Source organism: Pseudorasbora parva, chromosome 24, assembly GCF_024679245.1.
Source record: "Pseudorasbora parva isolate DD20220531a chromosome 24, ASM2467924v1, whole genome shotgun sequence".
In the NCBI taxonomy this organism is placed as follows: Eukaryota; Metazoa; Chordata; class Actinopteri; order Cypriniformes; family Gobionidae; genus Pseudorasbora; species Pseudorasbora parva.
The window spans coordinates 1,493,801-1,516,747 of record NC_090195.1 but is presented as its reverse complement, the minus strand read 5'-3'; the positions used below and the strand labels follow the sequence as shown (position 1 = coordinate 1,516,747).

The following is a 22,947-nucleotide window of genomic DNA, read 5'->3' as shown; positions in this document are numbered from 1 at the left end:
AAATTGTGCTCATGTTTTAATATAAGTTTTATATATTCAACTGATTAGACATCCTTTGATTATTAACATTTTAATGAAACCAGAAAACCCTATTTCATAGGGCCCTAAAGAAGTAACTTTCATGCATCACGTTTTACAAACTATTCCCGTAGTACAAACATAAAATAATATATTCATACAAGATTAAAATGGCCTATGGTGCCAGAAAAACTATGCCTTCAGTCATACTGAATCAGTTTATTACCAGCTGAAACTTTCAAAGCAGTACCCTCTAATAATCTACAAAATAACCCGGCAAAGAAATAAATAAAATGAACAACACGTCAGTAGAGTTACAACCTGTGCTTTTGGTTCACATCAACACCCCCTCATAAATGTCAGAGAAAAACTAAACGTGGCATGAAAGTCAAAGGAATGGATTTTTCTTTTTGGGAATGGTAAATGTCAGGAGAAAGCCTGCGAGAGGCTACGGCTCATTTCCATAGATGGCGCGGCACACATCTGTTGTCAGAGCGGACACTCCGGACCACATGTCAGCACGTCCCTCGGCATGTTTCTCCAATAGTGGCACAGAAAATGCTTTTGTCAGCCCTTTAAGACTCACAATAGCCCGTGAACGAGTCTGTTCATGTTTAGTTGGCAGTTTTTCTCAGACAGGTGGAAGCTGACGGCCAAATACGATCAATAACTACAACTGAGCCAAACTGAATAAATGAAACAGAGAAATGAGGTCTTGAACTCAGAGTAGACTAATCAAATATGACTTGAATGTCACAGCAGCAAAACCATGTATAATATTAAAAATATAATAATCATAAATCATAATATATACACCTGTTAGTGGGTGGGATATATTAGGCAGCAAGTGAACATTTTGTCCTCAGAGTTGATGTGTGTGAAGCAGGAGAAATGGGCAAGCGTAAGGATTTGAGCGAGTTTGGCCAGATTGTGACGGCTAGACGACTGGGTCAGAGCATCTCCAAAACTGCAGCTCTTGTGGGCTGTTCCCGGTCTGCAGTGGTCAGTATCTATCAAAAGTGCTCCAAGGAAGGACCAGTGGAGAACCGGCCACAGGGTCATGGGCGGCCAAGGCTCATTGATGCACGTGGGGAGCGAAGGCTGGCCCGTGGGGTCCGATCAAACAGACGAGCTACTGGAGCTCAAACTGCTCCAGAAGTTAATGCTGGTTCTGATAGAAAGCTGTCAGAATACACAGAGCAGCTCAGTTTGTTGCATTTGGCACCCATGCTGACCCCTGACCCCGCCGAAAGCACCTACATTGGCATGTGAGCATCAGAACTAGACTACAGAGCAATGGAAGAACCAAAGCTTCTTGGTTCAAAATCGTTCAGGAATGGTTTGAGGAGCAGAACGAGTTTGAGGCGTCGACTCGGCCTCCAGATTCCCCAGATCTCAAACCAATCGAGCATCTGTGGGATGAGCTGAACAAACAAGTCCAATCCATGGAGGCCCCACCTCCCAACTTGCAGGACTTAAAGGATCTGCTGCTAAGATCTTGGTGCCAGATACCACAGCACACCTTTAGGGGTCTAGTGGAGTCGACGGGTCAGCAAAAGGGGGACCAACACAATGTTAGGTCATAATGTTTTGCCTGATCAGTGTTCTTATATAATAATATATATATAAGTGACAAATATATAATAGTCCCTATGAATTCAGAACTATAGGACATTAAAGCAGGATAATCAACGTAAGAAAAAAAGTTAATTATATATTATATAAAAAATTTAGTCAACAGAATGGAGTCAAACCTAAATATGGGTTGGCTAAAATAATGTCTAAATGGCAATGTGAATATTGATTAACTAGTAGTTTATGTGGCTAATGTGACATCAGCATTGGTTTTGATTAAAAAAATCATTAATGAGAGATTATGCACAAAAAAAAAATCCCTTTGGAAAAACGTGCACTAATGAATCCTTCACAATAAGACCAGCAGCTTCTATTAAACTGCCAATTATCGTTACAAGTTGACTTTACTATAAACCAGAATTGATCAATAACTACAATTACACCACAATAAACAAACCGAGTGATGAACAGAGAGCTTCTGCTAATCAAATACTGCTTGGCTCATGACGGAGGAGGTTCCTGCCAATAATCAGGCCGTACACGGAGGAATCCCACACGGAGCAGACGGCAGATGAAAAAAACAGCACTCAAGGAAATTAAAGAGGCTATTTTTAACTTTTGAACTGGTATCACAAAGCTGCTGTACACAGTCAGATCTCGAAGGTCATGAAGGTCAGGCTTCTGCTCAAAGGGTCACAGCTGAAGACTACGACTGCGTTTGGACGTCTAGCGCCCGTTGCACACATATTGCAACGTATTTTTTTCCGTACCCATGTTAACGGATTACAGCTTTCAAACTGCACGCGGATGCGTTCCGTCAGTCCGTTCCAGGAGCGGTGTGTGTACAGCAGTGCGGCGATCGTTTCCGTACCAAGTCTATTTTTTTGCTGTGCTGCACTGCTGCATTTCGTGGCATCATTCACGTGATTCACGTCGTGTCATGCGCGTTTCGTTGCATCATGTTGTGTCATTCGCGCCGTATCATTTGTGCCACATCATTCGCATGATTTGCAGCGTGTCATTCATGCCATATCATTCGTGCCGTGTCATTTGCACGCGGCATGTAATTCACGGCGTGTCATTTGCTTGATTCATGGCATATCATTCGTGCCGTGTCATTCGCGTCATTCGCGCCATGACATTCGCGGCGTGTCATTCGCGGCGTGTCATTCGTGCAGTGCCATTCGTGCCGTGTCATCTGTGCCGTATCATTTTCCTAATTCGTGCCATGTCATTTGCGCTGTGTAATTCGCGTGATTCGTGCAGTAACATTTGTGCCCTTTCATTCGTGTGATTCGTGCCATGTCATTCGTGTGATTCGTGCCGTGTCATTCGTGTGATTCGTGCCGTGTCATTCGTGTCATTCGTGCCGTGTCATTCGTGTGATTCGTGCAGTGTCATTTGTGAGATTGCGCCGTGTCATTCGTGTGATTCGTGCCGTGTCATTCGTGTGATTCGTGCCGTGTCATTCGTGTGATTCGTGCCGTGTCATTCGTGTGATTCGTGCCGTGTCATTCGTGTGATTCGTGCAGTGTCATTTGTGAGATTGCGCCGTGTCATTCGTGTGATTCGTGCCGTGTCATTCGTGTGATTCGTGCCGTGTCATTCGTGTGATTCGCGCCGTGTCATTCGTGTGATTCGCGGCGTGTCATTCGTGTGATTCGCGGCGTGTCATTCGTGTGATTCGCGGCGTGTCATTCGTGTGATTCGCGCCGTGTCATTCGTGTGATTCGCGCCGTGTCATTCGTGTGATTGCGCCGTGTCATTCGTGTGATTCGCGGCGTGTCATTCGTGTGATTCGCGGCGTGTCATTCGTGTGATTCGCGCCGTGTCATTCGTGTGATTCGCGCCGTGTCATTCGTGTGATTCGCGGCGTGTCATTCGTGTGATTCGCGGCGTGTCATTCGTGTGATTCGCGGCGTGTCATTCGTGTGATTCGCGGCGTGTGATTCGTGTGATTCGCGGCGTGTGATTCGTGTGATTCGCGGCGTGTGATTCGTGTGATTCGTGCCGTGTCATTCGTATGATTCGTGCCGTGTCATTCGTGTGATTTGTGCCATATCATTTGTGCCACATCATTCGCATGATTTGCAGCGTGTCATTCATGCCATATCATTCGTGCCGTGTCATTTGCACGCGGCATGTAATTCACGGCGTGTCATTTGCTTGATTCATGGCATATCATTCGTGCCGTGTCATTCGCATCATTCGTGCCGTGTCATTCGCGTCATTCGCGCCATGACATTCGCGGCGTGTCATTCGCGGCGTGTCATTCGTGCAGTGCCATTCGTGCCGTGTCATCTGTGCCGTATCATTTTCCTAATTCGTGCCATGTCATTTGCGCTGTGTACTTCGCGTGATTCGTGCAGTAACATTTGTGCCCTTTCATTCGTGTGATTCGTGCCATGTCATTCGTGTGATTCGTGCCGTGTCATTCGTGTGATTCGTGCCGTGTCATTCGTGTCATTCGTGCCGTGTCATTCGTGTGATTCGTGCAGTGTCATTTGTGAGATTGCGCCGTGTCATTCGTGTGATTCGTGCCGTGTCATACGTGTGATTCGTGCCGTGTCATTCGTGTGATTGCGCCGTGTCATTCGTGTGATTCGCGGCGTGTCATTCGTGTGATTCGCGGCGTGTCATTCGTGTGATTCGCGGCGTGTCATTCGTGTGATTCGCGGCGTGTCATTCGTGTGATTCGCGGCGTGTCATTCGTGTGATTCGCGGCGTGTGATTCGTGTGATTCGCGGCGTGTGATTCGTGTGATTCGTGCCGTGTCATTCGTGTGATTCGTGCCGTGTCATTCGTGTGATTCGTGCGGTGTCATTCGTGTGATTCATGCCGTGTCATTCGTGTGATTCATGCCGTGTCATTCGTGTGAATCGCGGCGTGTGATTCGTGTGATTCGCGGCGAGTGATTCGCGGCGTGTGATGTGTGATTCGTGCCGTGTCATTCGTGTGATTCGCGCCGTGTCATTCGTGTGATTCGCGCCGTGTCATTCGTGTGATTCGCGCCGTGTCATTCCTGTGATTCGCGCCGTGTCATTCGTGTGATTCGTGCCGTGTCGTTCGTGTGATTTGTGCCGTGTCATTCGTGTGATTCATGCCGTGTCATTCGTGTGAATCGCGGCGAGTGATTCGCGGCGTGTGATGTGTGATTCGTGCCGTGTCATTCATGTGATTCGTGCCGTGTCATTCGTGTGATTCGTGCCATGTCATTCGTGTGATTCGCGCCGTGTCATTCGTGTGATTCGCGCCGTGTCATTCGTGTGATTCGCGCAGTGTCATTCGTGTGATTCGCGCAGTGTCATTAGTGTAATTTGCGTTATGTGATTTGCGTTGTGTCATTCGTGTGATTCGTGCCGTGTCATTCGTGTGAATCGTGCCGTGTCATTTGTGTGATTCGTGCCGTGTCATTCGTGCCGTGTCATTCGTGTGATTGCGCTGTGTCATTTGTGTGATTCGTGCCGTGTCATTCGTGCCGTGTCATTCGTGTCATTCGTGCCGTGTCATTCGTGTGATTCGCGCCGTGTCATTCCTGTGATTTGCGCAGTGTCATTCGTGTGATTCGTGCCGTGTCATTCGTGTGATTCGTGCCGTGTCATTCGTGTCATTCGCGGCGTGTCATTCGTGCCGTGTCATTCGTGTGATTCGTGCCGTGTCATTCGTGTGATTCGTGCCGTGTCATTCGTGTGATTCGTGCCGTGTCATTCGTGTGATTCATGCCGTGTCATTCGTGTGATTCGCGGCGTCATTTGTGTAATTTGTGTCGCGTGATTCGCGCATTGTCACTCGTGCCGTGTCATTCGTGTAATTTGTGTCGCGTGATTCGTGCCGTGTCACTTGCGTGATTCGTGCCGTGTCATTCGCGTGATTCGTGCCGTGTCATTCGCGTGATTCGTGCAGTGTCATTCGCGTGATTCGTGCCGTGTCATTCGCGTGATTTGTGCCGTGTCATTCGTGTGATTCGTGCCGTGTTATTCGTGTGATTCGCGGTGTGTCATTCGTGTCGTCTCATTCGTGTGATTCGCGGCGTGTCATTCGTGTGATTCGTGCCGTGTCATTCGTGTGATTCGTGCAGTGTCATTCGTGTGATTCGTGCCGTGTCATTTGTGTGATTCGTGCCGTGTCATTCATGTGATTCGCGGCGTCATTTGTGTAATTTGTATCGCGTGATTTGCGCATTGTCACTCGTGCCATGTCATTCGTGTAATTTGTGTCACGTGATTCGTGCCGTGTCACTTGCGTGATTTGCGCCGTGTCATTCGGGTGATTCGTGCCGTGTCATTCGTGTAATTTGCATTGCGTGATTTGCGGCTGTGTCATTGGTGCCGTGTCATTCACGTGATTCGCGCCATGTCATTCGTGCCGTGTCGCGTCGTCTAATTTGTGTCGCGTGATTCGTGCCGTGTCACTTGCGCGATTTGCGCCGTGTCATTCGTGCCGTGTCATTCGTGTAATTTGTGTTGCGTGATTCGTGCCATGTCACTCGCGTGATTCGTGCCGTGTCATTCGTGCCGTGTCATTCGTGTGATTCGCGCAGTGTCATTAGTGTAATTTGCGTTGTGTGATTTGCGTTGTGTCATTCGTGCCGTGTCATTAGCGTGATTTGCGGTGTGTCATTCGTGTTGTCATTCGCGTGATTCGTGGCGTGTCAGTCGCGTGATTCGTGCCGTGTCATTCGTGCGATTCACGCAGTGTTATTTGTGTAATTTGCATCGCGTGATTTGTGCCGTGTCATTGGTGCCGTGTCATTCACGTGATTCGCGCCGTGTCATCCGTGCCGTGTCATTCGCGTGATTTGCGGTGTGTCATTCGCGTGATTTGCGGTATGTCATTCGTGCTGTGTCATTAGCGTGATTTGCGGTGTGACATTCGTGCCGTCATTCGCGTGATTCGCGGCGTCTCATTCGTGTGATTCGTGCCGTGTCATTTGTGCGATTCGCGCAGTGTCATTCGTGTAATTTGCGTTGCGTGATTTGCGGTGTGTCATTGGTGCCGTGTCATTCGCGTGATTCGTGCCGTGTCATTCGTGTAATTTGCATCGCGTGATTCGTGCCGTGTCATTCGTGTAATTTGCATTGCGTGATTTGCGGCTGTGTCATTGGTGCCGTGTCATTCACGTGATTCGCGCCGTGTCATCCGTGCCGTGTCATTCGCGTGATTTGCGGTGTGTCATTCGCGTGATTTGCGGTATGTCATTCGTGCTGTGTCATTAGCGTGATTTGCGGTGTGACATTCGTGCCGTCATTCGCGTGATTCGCGGCGTCTCATTCGTCTGATTCGTGCCGTGTCATTTGTGCGATTCGCGCAGTGTCATCCGTGTAATTTGCGCTGCGGGATTTGCGGTGTGTCATTGGTGCCGTGTCATTCGCGTGATTCGTGCCGTGTCATTCGTGTAATTTGCGTTGCGTGATTTGTGGTGTGTCATTGGTGCCGTGTTATTCGTGTGATTCGCGCCGTGTCATTCGTGCAATTTGCGTCGCGTGATTCGCGCCGTGCCATTCGTGTAATTTGCATTGCGTGATTTGTGGTGTGTCATTGGTGCCGTGTTATTCGCGTGATTCGTGCCGTGTCATTCGTGTAATTTGCGTTGCGTGATTTGTGGTGTGTCATTGGTGCCGTGTTATTCGCGTGATTCGCGCCGTGTCATTCGTGTAATTTGCGTCGCGTGATTCGCGCCGTGTCATTCGTGTAATTTGCGTCGCGTGATTCGCGCCGTGTCATTCGTGTAATTTGCGTCGCGTGATTCGCGCCGTGCCATTCGTGTAATTTGCATTGCGTGATTTGTGGTGTGTCATTGGTGCCGTGTTATTCGCGTGATTCGTGCCGTGTCATTCGTGTAATTTGCGTTGCGTGATTTGTGGTGTGTCATTGGTGCCGTGTTATTCGCGTGATTCGCGCCGTGTCATTCGTGCAATTTGCGTCGCGTGATTCGCGCCGTGTCATTCGTGTAATTTGCATTGCGTGATTTGTGGTGTGTCATTCGCGTGATTCACGCCGTATGATTCGCCCAGTGTAATTCGCGGGACTTGCGCTGTGTCAATTTAATTTTGAGGAATTTTGCTCACTCATATTTACTTCATGTTTTGTTACATTTTAATGAACTAAAACCTTTTAAATGTTTGAAGCTGAAAAGGCTGACATACTTTTTAATAGTTACAATTAATTAGACATTACAATTTTTTTAAAATAAATTATTAAAAGAGATTTCAAAATAGAAAATAAAAAACAGAATTTGGGAAAATTTAAAAATGGACCCTTCATCCGGCTATGTGCCACAGGAAGCATTAGGTTATGCCCTTTTTAACCCAGCATCTTCCACACATTAGCTTCCCTGGCTTTCACTCGCTCTCGCTGGTGTTCATGGGTAATGCACCCGCGCTGAGCCTAAAACTCAGAGTGATTGATTAAGTGCCGGTCAGATCAGCGACGGACAATAGAGAGAAGGAAAGGGCAATCCATCACGATGAAGGCTGATGCCAACGCGAGGCACACCAGATAAATGAGCGCACGGGGAAAGGGAAGAAGAAAAAAGAAAGTTCCCCTTCTCCTGTTCCTCTCCTCCTACTGATCCTTCGCTCATGAAGGGAAAGATCGGAATCCCCCTTTCTGGAGCAAACATGGATTTTCCATCTGAATTAAACATGAGAATCAACGTGTGTCGTCATCAAGGCCTGATTCTAGATGCTCTGTGAGTGTGTGTGGGTGGGTGTGTGTGTGTGTGTGTGTGTGTCTTCAGATAGATGAGAGCTTTCATCGTTGAGAAGACAGAAACAAAAGGGGAGACGCTGCTGTAAGTAAAAAAATAAGGAATCGAGCGATTCTGCTTCTGGTTTATTTGATCATAAATACAGTAAAAACTGTGAAATATTACTATAATGTAAATCATCTGTTCTCTATGTGAATATATAGAAAAGTGTAATTTATTCCTGTGATCAAAGCTGAATTTATCATCATTACTCCAGTCTTCAGTGTCACATGATCCTTCACTAATCACTCTCAGATGAGGATTTGAAAAACATTTATGAATATTATCAGTGTTTTTCATGATTCTTAAATGAACTGAAAGTTCAAAAGAACAGCATTTATCGGAAAAAGAAGCTTTTGTAACATTATACAGTACCGTTCAAAAGTTTGCGGTCAGAACGCTTATTTTTTGGGGAAATAAATTAAAGAAATTAATACTTTTACTCATCAAGGATGCATTCAATTGGTGAAAATGACAGTAAATACATTTATAATGTTACAAAAGATTCTATGGGGTTTTTCTTCAGATGCTGTTTTAATTTTTCTGGATTCTGTTTTTTGGACTCCATTTGAATGGTTTAATTACATTTTTAATACTTTTTTTAATAATCAAAAAGCATTTCTAATTAATTGAAATCACGAAACTTGTACAATTTAACAATTTGCTAAAAGGTTAACACATATTACATGTTTAGGACCTATGAAAGAGTTTTATTTTTTCCTAAATTCAGTCTTTTTCTTTGACTCCATTTTTATGTTTTATTTACATTTTAATAATCAAAAAACATACAAATATATTACTATTATCAGAGTTTTTCATGATTCTTTAGTGAATAGAAAGTTCAAAAGAACAGCATTTATCGGAAATAGAAACTTTTGTAACATTATACAGTACCGTTTAAAAGTTCAGGGCCAGTACGTTATTTTTTGGGGGACGAAATTAAAAAATGTAATACATTTATTCAGTTAAGTGACATTTATAATGTTACAAAAGATTCTATTTCAGATAAATGCTGTTCTTTTGAACTTTCTATACATCAACGAATCCTAAAAAACACAAAAATATTAACTATCAATAATAATCATAAATGTGTATTGATTATCAGATCCTCATCTGAGAATGATTAGTGAAGGATCATGTGACACTGAAGACTGGAGTAATGATGATAAATTCAGCTTTGATCACAGGAATAAATTACACTTCACTATATATTCACATAGAGAACCGATGGTTTACATTATAATAATATTTCACAGTTTTTACTGTATTTATGATCAAATAAATGCAGCCTAAGTATAAGAGACACTTTTAAAAACCTTACCAGACTAGGTATTCCTTAAAATGGTCCATTCACATCTATTGCACATCAAAGCAATGCTTTAGTGTTTCTATGAAAGCAGCAAAAACAGTCAAACAGTCAAATTCATGCTTAAAATTGATTTTAGATAAAAATAAAATGTGCACCATTCGTCATGACTCTGAACTGTCACTTAAATGAATTACTATCTAGAAGTCATTCCAGAACCATTAACAAAAAGACAACATTTCATTATCATAAATTTCGTCTACTTGGCAACCAATGCTGTTTATAGGGGGTTTACCAGGGGAAAAATTACAATTCAGAGCCAATACTTAAATAAGATATATTACTCTATTGAATATCGTCATGAATATCAAGACATTTAGGCCAAATGCTTATTGCTAAAAGGCTGAAAAGAGCCATGAGCTAAACCGACACGAGACGTGATCATTCATCCATAAGACAGAGTTACACATCAGTTTAGTCCAGAAGATCACATTACAGCAGTGCATCTCAATCTTTATATTAGTATAGTCCATATAATCTTCATCAAAACACATACAATCAAGATGTAAACAAACCAGAGTTATGCATATTCATTTTTACGATACGATGACTTTGTCATAAAGAAGATATTCAAATTTAAATATTGACAGAAATATATCTATATCTGTTGTACAGTAGATTTTAGATATGTCTCAATGTAGTAATAATAAAAATGCATGTTTAAAAAATTTATTTGAGGAAGAAATTATGTTTAATTATAATGTTAAATTGTGTAAGTTTCATGATTAAAAAAAAAAGCAACATTTTGAACAAAAAGCTGAGAAAATCAAATTTTTGTGAAAGACTGTTTCCAGATCAGATTCACAGCGATGATCAAACACAGATGGAGTAGATCGAGTCCATCAACACTCCTAATGCTTACACAGTCCTGTAGCTCGTCCTGGGTCCACATCTCATTCAGTAACATTAGGCAGTTTTGATTCATATGCTGTTTAATGAGGATGATCACGTTATTTTTAATATGCATATGATTACATGCGATCGCTCGTTCCACTGCGTCTTCCTTCCTTTACTCATTCAGAAGATGCGCAATAGCACCCCCTAGCGCCGACAGTGAAAACGCGGAAACCCGGAAAATTCCGTTATTGGCCTGGAAGCGTTTTCTCACAAATAACGGAAATTTCCGTGTTTGGCGGGGAAAGAGTTAAAATCGAGTAAAAAAAAATGTTTACAAAAAAATGTAATTTGTTAAAAAATAAAACTACAATTTGAGGAACAATGAAACGTATTTCACAGGAGCCTAAACACGTCATTTTTGTTTTTAATCAATTGTCAACTTCAACTTTCAATCAATTGTGAAATTGTATAAGCTTAATGATTTCAAATAATTAGACATGCTTTTTGATTATTAAAAATGTAATTAAACTATCAAAATATAGTCCAAAAAATTTTACGGAAAAAAAAAGAATTTGGTTAAAAATAAATCAGAATTTGAGGAAGAAAGAAACATATTTTATAGAGCTTTCAATGCAATTTTTGTTAAAATTTTAATAAATTGTTGTTAATTATATATGTTTCATGATTTCAAATAATTAGACATGCTTTTTGATTATTACAAATGTAATTAAACCAATTAAAATGGAATTAAAACAGAAAAAAAATGAATTTGAGGAAGAAAATACTTATTTCATAGGGCCCTAGACATGTCATTTGTGTTAACCTTTTAATAAATTGTTAAATTGTGTAAAGTTTCATGATTTCAATTAATTAGACATGCTTTTTGATTATTAAAATGTAATTAAACGACTAAAATAAAGTCCAAAAAATTAAAACAAAACAAAAAACACTGTAGAAAAAAAAAAAAAAGGGCACAATGTACTGTATAAATATGAAGGAATTTCGGTATTGGTGTTTTACCTGTATTTTCAATTACACATTGCATTATTTTGTGTTATAAGGGTTAACGGAAATTTCCGTAAACTTACTGGATAATATTCTGGCAGAAAATTACATTCCAGTACATTTTCCGTTTTTATTTTTACAGAAACATATTTCATAGTCATTTTGTTTAAATTGTAATAAATTGATGTTAATTATATATGTTAAATTCTAAAAATTTAATTTAATTTTAATGTAATTTAATCATTAAAACGGAGTCCAACATTTTTTTTTACGGAACAAAAAGCGTACTGAATTTGGGAACAAATAAAAGGGCTTTCATAGGGCCCTGTGTATGACATAAGAAGGTACAGTATGTTAATGTGTTGGCCCAGCGGGTACAGGACGAACACCAAACACAGAGCTGAACATATAAACAGTGGAAACTATGATTGCTAGTGTGATGCTGTGCAGTCAGATGAACACCAACCATCGGCTGAGAGCAAACATCTGCTCTCGGACACCTCTGGAAGCCTCCAGATTCAATCTGCGAAACATTTACATGACGTGTGCATGATTTCACTGCACAAACCTGCGTTGGAGTCACTAACCAGCTGCAATCCAGTCTCACCAGGAGCTAATTTGCATAATTCATTCAGTGAATTGGGTGCTAAAACAATATCAAATGCAGGCGCATTCATCCAAGCCTTCATCTTTCTCTCTAGCTGTACTTTCAGACATTGCAGGGCTCGACATTAACACTAGCAAGTGGATTTTTTGAAGGGCAAGTGAAGGAGAATTTTACTTGCCCGACGGGACAAGCGGATTAAAACGGCAATAACAAAAAATAACGAGCGAATCACCAAAATGCAAGAATGATTCTGCGTTAATTTAGTGCAAGTGGCGATGGATAGTGGATAATAGTGTAATATATAATGAACTGAAGGTGGCGCTGTTGACGCTCACGCAGCCTCTCGAGGAGAAATCACAACACGAGACACTGAGAAACTGAGCTAAACATTCAACATATGCAGTTTTTATATTTATAACATATGAGACAGTTAAACAACATCACACAACCAAGAGTGTGTTTTCCTGAATACCATCACGACTGAAAATGACACTGACACATAAACTATAAATTTACATTAAGTCATTTACATTTTAGCCGTAATATTGACTGCTTTTGTTCTGTGTGTGTGTGTGTGTGTGTGTGTGTGTGTGTGTGTGTGTGTGTGTGTGTGGGTGTGTGTGTGTGTGGGTGTGTGTGTGTTACTGAATAATTCAGTGTTGGAATAAATCGGTTAAATCAAAAATTCAATAACCTGTCTCAACCAACTGCCTCATTCTTGAATGAATCAGCCGTTTAAATGAGTCGTTTGAATGAATCGACTCAATTGTTGATGTTGACATGTTGTGTTTTGGCCTGAAGCTCCGCCCTCCACCTATCGACCAATCACAAAGTCAGAAGTGTTTCTGCATCCGGGTTGCCAGATCTGCTCTAGTTCCCACAGCTGCAGATCTACAGCCAATTCTGCTGATCCTGCAGCCAATCTGGCAACCTCGAGTCAGGGGGAGGGGGAGGGGGATACACCGCTCTACAGTCATTTAAAAGTGATTGAAGCACCACAATCTTACGTACACTTCCTTTAAATCTGCTAAACAAACTAAATAACCCACTGAAGGCCATCTGGCTTCAAATGCTTTGCCTACAGCAACAGCCAGAAAGAAGCGCGTAATGAAACACTCGCACCCGTGCATTAATGAGCCTGAGGCAGGTCCTACCGTCCTTCCTGTAGAGCGCCATCTCCACCTTCCTCTCCTCTGACCCCAGCAGGGCCTGAGCCATCTGCGCGATGGCCAGCCTCTTGGTGTGTGGGCCGTACAGGAAGTTGCAGGTGCAGGGCTTCTGCATGACTTCAGCCCTTGTGTAGCCGCACATGTGGCAGAAGCCGTCATTGCAGAAGATGATGGCGCAGTTCTCCACCCGCGCATTGGCTATGATGAATTTCCTACCTGTAAGAGAGACAGGAAACAACATTGAGTGTGCTATGAATCATGGGTCGTTTAGTGTTTGTTTGCTAAATATACTTTCTTCAATTTGGTCCATTACGTGTGAGGTCTGGCCCAGTGTGTGTGTGTGTGTGTGTGTGTGTGTGTGTGTGCGTGTATGTATGTATGTGTGTGTGTGTGTGTGTGTGTGGGCATGTTTTTGTGACATATGAGGACACAAATGTGTATAATGCCATGGGTATGACACAGGTATTACAGGAGAGGGTGAAATATGAGGACATTACCCATGTCCCCACTTTACAAAAGGCTTATAAATCACACAGGAGGAGTTTTTGTTTTAGAGTAAAAATGCAGAATGTTTCCTGTTTAGGGGCAGTGTGTGTGTGTGTGTGTGTGTGTGTGTGTGTGTGTGTGTGTGTGTGTGTGTGTGTGTGTGTGTGTGTGTGTGTGTGATGGGTAGGTTTAGGGGTAGGGGCAGTTTAAGGGGATAGAAAATACGTTTTTTTACAGTATAAAACCATTACGCCTATGGAATGTCCCCATATGTCACAAAAACAAACGTGTGTGTGTGTGTGTGTGTGTGTGTGTGTGTGTGTGTGTGTGTGTGTGTGTGTGTGTGTGTGTGTGTGTGTATTTAACTGGAAAACAACGGCAACACTGTTGAATCTGTTATTCCAGCATTACTGATTTGTATGTGGTTTGCTAATGCCACTCAAGTCATTTGTGCAACTTCAGCAGAACCTCCTCTATGTCAGTCAGCTATACAACATTATTCTGCAGACAAATCAACTACGGCGATATGGAACACACAGAAAACCAACCTGTAAAAGCATAAAAATGATTTATCCGATCAACAAATGTTTTCATTTCAGTTTTCAAATGGTAAAGCATCACTGGCCTGAAAGATCGTCAAACGGCACAAAACCGGAGTCATAAACTACAGCAGCTGCTTCTGCTAAACCTCACACATGAGACCTGACTGTAAAACACACACACACACACACACACACACACACACACACACACACACACACACACACAGACGCTCCGTCACTGGGACAGATGCATAAGTACAGTGTGTGACGGACACACGGATGGCCTTCAGCCGCACTGAAGCCGCTGAGAGCCTGGCTGAGACGCGCACCGCAGTAAGGGCTTGAGGGATGGGCGGAGCTAAAGCCTCTCTCAGCGTCTCACTGTAACGTCCCGGAGACTCCCGTCATCTCTCAGGGAACAGAGAGATGTTCTTCCTGCTGTTCAGGAGAAAGTGAAGTCAGCCATGTTAAATTAAACCCACTCACAATGAGGATCTACTCTGAGCTGAGGGACAGAAAGAAAGACTGAATCAAAAACATTTATTTATATATATATATATTAGGGGTGTGCCAAAAAAAATCGATTCACAGAATCTAGATCCTCATTTGCAACGATCGCCTCTCATAGCCCAGATGGAACAGCAATGGATGAAGTAAAAGTAAAGTTGGTGAGTGGAGTATATGAAATGAGTCTATAAAGGCACGTTTGCCTGTTTCTTTAGCCCATTCATGACGCTGTTGATGTTGAGAAAGGTGCAAGATAAAAAATAAAGCATTTTGATTTGAATGATTTTAGCGTGTGTGATTTATCGCGGGCACGGGTCGGGTAACGGGCCAAATATTAACGGGTCTGGGCGGGTGTGGATTTAATTTGGATATTTTCAAAATGAATCGTTTTGAATCGAAAATCTTTTTGAATCGAAATCAATTATGAATCGAATCGTGGCCTCAATAATCAGAATCGAATTGAATCGTGAGATGGTAAAAGATTCCCACCCCTAATATATATATATATCTTGTTTTTATATAGTAATTTTTTGTGCATAATATTTTATATATTTTAGGTTATACATTTTTTAGTTTTTATACAAAATCTGTGCTATATATATATATATTATGCACAAATTACTGAACAAAAACATGAAAAAAAAAAAAACCTTAAAAAAACATGCACAAATTATGGTATAAAAACAAGAAGAAAAAAATATGTATTCGAATTTTAGGTGGAGGTGAAATGCTGTTTTTCCGTATTGTGGCGTTATTTTCATGCATGACTATCAAAGTAAATCTCCCCTCAGATGCACTCATTTCTAAAATGCACAAGACAATAATAACAACACGTTTTTGAATCCTGTAATCTCATAATATTGTATTTTTTATAGGGCCGGGACTCGATTAAAAAAATTAATCTAATTAATTAGAGGCTTTGTAATTAATTAATCGAAATTAATCGCATTTTAATTGCATATAAATATTTGACCTGAGAACAATGAGAAGTAATTTTTCACATGTATTTTTAGTATACCATTGAATAATGACTGAATACATAAGCTTAATCAACAAAATATTGTTTATTTATTTCAGTCCAGCAGACCAGCGCAATGTTTGCCATTAAGTGTAGCAAAAGCATATTTGTGATATTTGAGGCTCGATGTGCTGCGGTGATACGCTAATGCCTTGTTGTATAGCTTACACACACCCATGCTCTTGACGACGCTTCCATCCTTTCGTTTTTTTAAAACAAAATTTCCCATCCACGGGGCCAAGCAAAGCGGTCTCATCAGCTTCTTCGTTCATGTTCACTCATGCCCTGCGCCTCAATCAGCTCCCTAGTTCAGTAGTCAGGGCACTGATCAGGACATAAGACAATGGGCTGACTCCCTGATCAGTGCCCTGACTACTGAACTAGGGAGCTGATTGAGACGCACCCATTGTTTGTTGTTGCCGTGACTCCGGAGCGAGCGCTAGTTGGTGTTCCAGTATAATCGGTCCGTCGAAACTCATTCATTGAAAAACGTTCCGCGGTGCAAAAATAAGTGTGGTTAAAAATTATTTTTTTTTTTTTGCGTAATTAATTAACGCGTTAAAGTCACGTAATTAATTAATCTTAATTAACGCGTTAAAGTTCCGGCCCTAATTTTTTATATTGTTTAGTTGCGTGTCAAGCTAATTTCTTCAATGATGATCTGTCATAATGATGTTCTCTGTAAGTGTGCGTATATTAAATATGCATTTCCCAAAGAATGAAGGAACTATAGCAAATTAAGTGATAAGAGTTTGTCAGGTCCTGAAATTACAGGGTTTTTCCAACATAGAAATTTTTTTGGCGGCCGCCAAAACAAATTGTCCCACCAAACCCAAATTTGATGAATTATTGTGATTTATAAATTGATGTAGATTACTAATGCACGTGACGGCGCACGTAAACTGAGTGACAGAGAACGAGCAGAGAGCAGAGAGTCTTTAAAAAGATCACCATCTGAGCTCTCACTCGCACATATCAATCAAAATCAACAGAACTGACACAATGGAAAAGGTCGGAAGAGTTGACTCCATGCTCCGTGTTGCGCATTCGCACAATATTTCCCCTGAATTACTGCTGGATGTGAATTGTGCTCAAAAATCACACCTGTACACAAAAAATAACAGTTTTTAATTTAAGTAAATTTAAAACAATGCTAACATAAACCATTTATAAATGTCATGTTTACTCCTGGCCTTCCTGTCTTAACAGTTAGGAAATATACAGAAATTTAATAAAGTTATCAAAGTTATATGCAGTCTGCACTGCATAAACTATAAATAAAATAGCTAATCCTTATTAAAGCTACAAAAGTTATTTAGTCAAGAGCAGTGAGTCATTTTCTCTGTTCCCTTTGTTCTTTAACTTTACTGACAGGAAGCTTTATTGGCTGCTGTCCCTTTAAGAGCAGACAGACACGCGGATCTCACTGTTTATATACTGCTGTCTATGGATCGCGCCTCATTCTCTCACAACTATTTTTGTTCATTTTAGACTTAATACAAATCATTTAAGATTGCTCTTATGAGGATAATCGTTGAAGATATGCCTTGAAGCAAGTCTAAAATAAACCGTAAGCCAGCCCCTTCTGTCGAGCGCGCAGTGCTCTGAGATGATGCCGAACGACCGCTGAATATGACGTCAGCATCAAACATACGCTGAGCCGGAGACGAAAGATCTTTAATTATGTGCCCAGATATGCTAAAGCCCATATTTAAACGAACCAACACGAACACAGAGAGAATTTCAATCAGAATAGGACACCTGATAGTCTGAAAAAATAATACCTCTGAGACCACATTTAACACTTTTAATGGCCTTAAATTTGACAATTTTGATTTATCACTTTTTAATACTTTTTAAAACCCCGCGGACACCCTGTCTTAATAATCCACAGTATTTTCATGTATTTAGTAAATTACCAAAACAATGTGTAGTAAATTACCAAAACAATGTGTAGTAAATTACCAAAACAACGCAAGTTGTTGATAGCCGATGGTTTTATTAAATTGTATATGGTAGAGAATTTAACTATTTGTTATTACATTTTTAATGCTACTTTTTAATAATTGTTGCTAAAATAATTAATCGGTAAACCATGCAAACTGTGTAAAAACGAGGAGCTAAAGAAACAAACATCAAGACATCATAACATAATGAGATATCAAAATTAGATGAGGTCTGCATCTACTTCAGCAAAATGAAAAAAAGTGCATTTATTTTACATTTTTTGTCAGTATTGGGCTCACAGATCACACGGGTAGGTAGTTTTACTGTTGGTGTGTGTGCGCGTGCATGTGTGTGTGTGGATGACCATGTCTGGTCAGCCACCACCGAAGACCTTTTCTGATCCAGGAAAAACCCTGAGTCAGTAACGCATTCGCTCTGGAGCGCAGCCATGATCGCCTGCGTGTGTCATGCCTAACTGGAAAACTGGCTTATTTGTAATTTCCATCCCATATTTGGGCTCCTCAGGAAAGCATCAGTTATAAATCTTGCTAAAGGACTCTCGGCCCTGGACGCTCTCCTCAAACTTCACTCACCGTCCGTAATGGACTTCAGTCGTTAATGTGTCACGGAGGCAAACCACGTTAACAGAAGTCGTTTACATTAAGAAAAACGATTAACTCTACGGGTCTAAGAAACGCTCATGAAAAACTAAATTACCACCAGTAATATGAGAGGCCTTCAGGGATGTGCATGGAAACGGCAGAGGAAGCAGAGCAACAGAATTGTGTTATGGTTTTAGATTTTAAGCTTTGGTTCTGTGCATATGTTTGTGACAAAAATTACAAATCAATATGCAAATTAGTTAATTGAAAGGCCAATTGCACTTTAGTATAATGCATGAAAGAATATGCACTTACATCATATACGCGATATAAATCAACTGCACTTAATATATAAATATTAATCACTTTTGTTTTACTTTTTTACTAGACATTCAGTCAATGTTCATTTAACATTTGTCTGTAAATTTAAAAAAAAAAATATATAGATTAAAAGGTTTATGAACTTAACGCTCAGAGCTGAGATTACACACATACATTTTTATTAATAGTTTGAATAAAAAAATATATATATATTAATTTTAGGTCATGCTTGTTGTGTTTTTGTCTTTTCTTATTATATTTTGTACAAATATGTCTGATTTTATAGATTTTTATTTCAGTTTGAGTTATTTTAGTGCATTTTGTATCAAAATAAACGCATGAAAGAATCTCAGCTGCACTTAAAAGAACGTAAATATGAATTAGTTTTGGTTAAATTTTTACTAAACATTCAATCAATGTTCATTTAATATTGTTTGTAAATTTAAAAAAAAAAACTGTAATCTTTAATTTCTTTAAAAGTAGGTTTATGAATAAAATACACCTAAAGTGAAATTTCACACATTATCTGAAATTATCCATTTATAATTTGTGTTAAAAGTTTGATAAATGTTTATTTTTCTGTTATTTTGTTTCTGTTTTCATTTTAATTTTAGTTAAGTTTGTTGTGTTTTTGTCTATTCTTATTAGATTTTTACAAATGTCTACATAGTTTTTACTGATTTTTATTTCAGTTTGAGTTATTTATAACGCGCTAAACATTTAGTGTTCATTTAATATTAGTTAGTAATCTTAAATTTCTTTTGAAGTAAAATGCACCTATATGGCTCAAAATTACACACATTATCTGTTTATTTCAGTTTTAGTTATTAATAAATCATTTGAGTTATTACTTCAGTTCTAGGTTTAGTCATTTTAGTGTGTCAAGTTAAACACATTATCTGAAATAAACCATTTGAAACAATAAGACGTGTTTAGTATCTTTTACAGTTTTTATTTATTTATTTATATATATATATATATATATATATATATATATATATATATATATATATATATATATATATATATATATATATATATATATATTATTTTAGCTAATGTTTGTTGTGTTTTGTCTATTTTATTAGATTTATTTAAAACATGTCTACACTGTAAAACATTATCTAGAAAAAAAAGTTACTTGGTTGCCTTAAAATTTTGAGTTAATACAATGAAAATTTTAATATACGACAACCTTTATTAAAATATTATTAAAAGATTTTTTAAGCATATTGGGTAAGTATGTGTGTGTTATTTCTGATGACGCAGTGAAACGTGCCAAATAGTGCTATTTTCATGATTTATCACATTGTAGTAGTTCAGATACAATAATATTTTGAGTTTCTATTTATTAAACAAATTTCCTTCATTGTATCAACTCAATTTTTTTATTTCAATAAACTCAAAATTTTAAGTTAACCAGGTTACTTACTTTTTAAGTTAAACCAACAAAAATCAACAAAAGATTTTTACAGTGTACACTGTAAAAAATTATATGTTCAATAAGTTATGACAACATATGTTTTACATTGTTTTAACTCATCAAAATAAGTTAAGAAATGTTAAACTTTTTTTATTAGTTATACTCATTTTTTAAAATCAATTTAACATAATTTAAGTTGAATTAACTTAAACATCCAAGTCGATTGTAATGCAAAATTCAAAATTTGCCTTTTTTACAGTGTACAATTATTTGTATATGTATATATATATATATATATATATATATATATATATATATATATATATATATATATATATATATATATATTTTTTTTTTTTTTTTTTTTTTTTTTATGTATTTAGCTTTTGTTTAAATTTACCTGTAATAACCCTACAAACTAGGAGTCTTTTTAAAGCACTAATAATTGAATGTGTAAACATATGGCACCATAAAGGACCCGTATATCTGTCTCTCGTGAAGGGGAGTCTGTGCTCAGCTGTATTGCTCTTGCGGCGCTGGCCATTAGGTAATTAGTACGACAGCAGTGCAGTATTGACGCGCTCCGACACGTTCCTCCAGGCAACACTAACAACAATCACAACAGAAGCTGGTTCTGTTTCTGACGCCCTTTAGCATCTGCTCAGCTCTGAGACACAACACACACACACAGTCCTGCTCTTAGTCCATCTGTCTCTCTGAAATGAGAACATTTACAAGTCACTAATATTTCTTTTTCATTCATACTTCTCAGAGACATCAGCACTGCAGTTTCCTTTCCCCTCATACGCACAACGCGTGTGGTTCCTGTTCCACTCAATAAATCCAGTAGATAAAGGCATTAGATGTCACATTACTGACAGATACACAACGAGAATAAACGTCTCTCCATTTGCACACAATGCTGTAGAGTTGATCTGGAAAATAAATAAATGACAAAAATCGGCCTAATAGAGGATCAAAGAGTGAAAACGGACGGTCTGCCAAATATAAGCTAACGTAAAAAGAGTGTCAAATATTAATTAAATATGTAAATACATAAGCTAACACAAATAATTAGAAATGTTGCTTTGGCAACAACTAGCTGAAAACCATATTTTAAGCTATTTTAAACCATGACGAATGTTGTGCATCTGCAGAGTCTCAGCTGAAGGAAAAAATACATTATTTATCGGCTTTAATACATTGGACAAATGTTCTTATCGGGCTGATAATAATAAAATTAAAAATTAACAAGTATTGGCCAATACCGATATGGTGGCCGCATATATCACGCATCCCAAGTGAAAATACACTATATTGCCAAAAGTAATGGGACGCCCCTAAATCACTGAGTTCAGGTGTTCAGTCTCTTCATGGCCACAGGTGTATAACTCCAGCCCTAGGCCTGCAGACGCTTCTACACACATTAGTGTAAGAATGGGTCGCTCTCAGGAGCTCAGTGAACTCAAGCGTGGGGCCGTGATAGGCTGACACCTGTGCAATAAGTCCATTCCTGACATTTCCTCACTACTAAATATTCCACGCTCAACTGTTAGTGGGATTAGAACAAAGTGGAAGCCATTGGGGACAACGTCTCCAACTTTCTGCAGAGTCAACAGCTCCAGACCTCCAGACTTCTGTGGCCTTCAGATGAGCTCAAGAACAGCATAGAGAGCTTCATGGAATGGGTTTCCATGGCCGAGCAGCTCATCCAAGCCTTACATCACCAAGAGCAATGCAAAGCGTGGGATGCAGTGGAGTAAAGCAGCCGCCACTGGACTCTAGAGCAGTGAGACGTGTTCTCTGAGCGACCAATCACGCTTCAGTCTGACAATCCCAAGGACGAGTCTGGGTTTGGCCGTCACCAGGAGAACGGGACTTGCCTGACTGCATTGTGCCAAGTGTAAAGTTTGGTGGAGGGGTGATTATGGCTTGTGTTGTTTTTCAGGGGTCGGGCTTGGCCCCTTAGTTCCATTGAAAGGAACTCTTAACCCTTAAATGCATACCTCAGGTCGTTAGCGACCAGAGACGTTCACTACCCTCCTCCTCATTAATTTTTAGATATCAACTATGTCATTATTCCTCATTCAATTCATTTTAAACAATATAACAAGAAAAAAATAATAGAATTATAATTGAATGCCTGTTTTTCCCACTAGTTTTTGGCCAAAATTGTATAGGGTCGCTAACAATCCCCATGTGTGTATGGTTGTACGTATATATAATTTTTGCACAATGATAAATGAATCTTTAATGATAAAATAGGTGCAATTCATCTTTATTCCACAAGGTGGCAATGTCTGATCCGCAATGATGAAGTGACGTTTCACTCAGTTACCTCAGACAGAAAACAAAACTCTATCATCTAATCTAATAATTATAATCTGCAAAACTTGAAATGGCTTAGTGATTTACTGCAGAGAGCAAGTACTAAACACAATCAGATATTAGTGTCAGTGTTACTTGATGATGGATGTGGACAAGAAGCTGTCAGTGATCAAAATATTGATTTTGAAGTTGTTGAAAATGAGTTGAGAATATACGCGAGATGGTGAATAGGAGTCAGATGCTGAATGTAAACGAGCTCTGACGAGGACAGATGATGATGGTATTAAACATCTGCTCAAACTGAACCATTACAAGCTCCAAAGGGTAACAAAATAGATTTTATTTTATTCTTCTAATTGTTACTAACATCAGGAGTTTTATATATTATCGCCACAGGTAGAGCTCTATCCATGTTAAATATAGATCCGGGTCGCTAACGACCCGAATA

General features: G+C 39.7%; 1 protein-coding gene across 2 annotated transcripts in view; it reads right to left on the bottom strand.

The window, feature by feature from the left end:
• The window catches only part of kcnh2b (potassium voltage-gated channel, subfamily H (eag-related), member 2b), a 259,045-nt gene that overhangs the window by 225,199 nt on the left and 10,899 nt on the right, over positions 1–22,947 (bottom strand). For both annotated transcript variants that reach the window (XM_067434464.1, XM_067434465.1), the window contains exon 2: positions 13,311–13,541. In XM_067434464.1, coding sequence (XP_067290565.1) covers positions 13,311–13,541 — 231 coding nt within the window. The remainder of the gene's footprint in view (positions 1–13,310; positions 13,542–22,947) is intronic.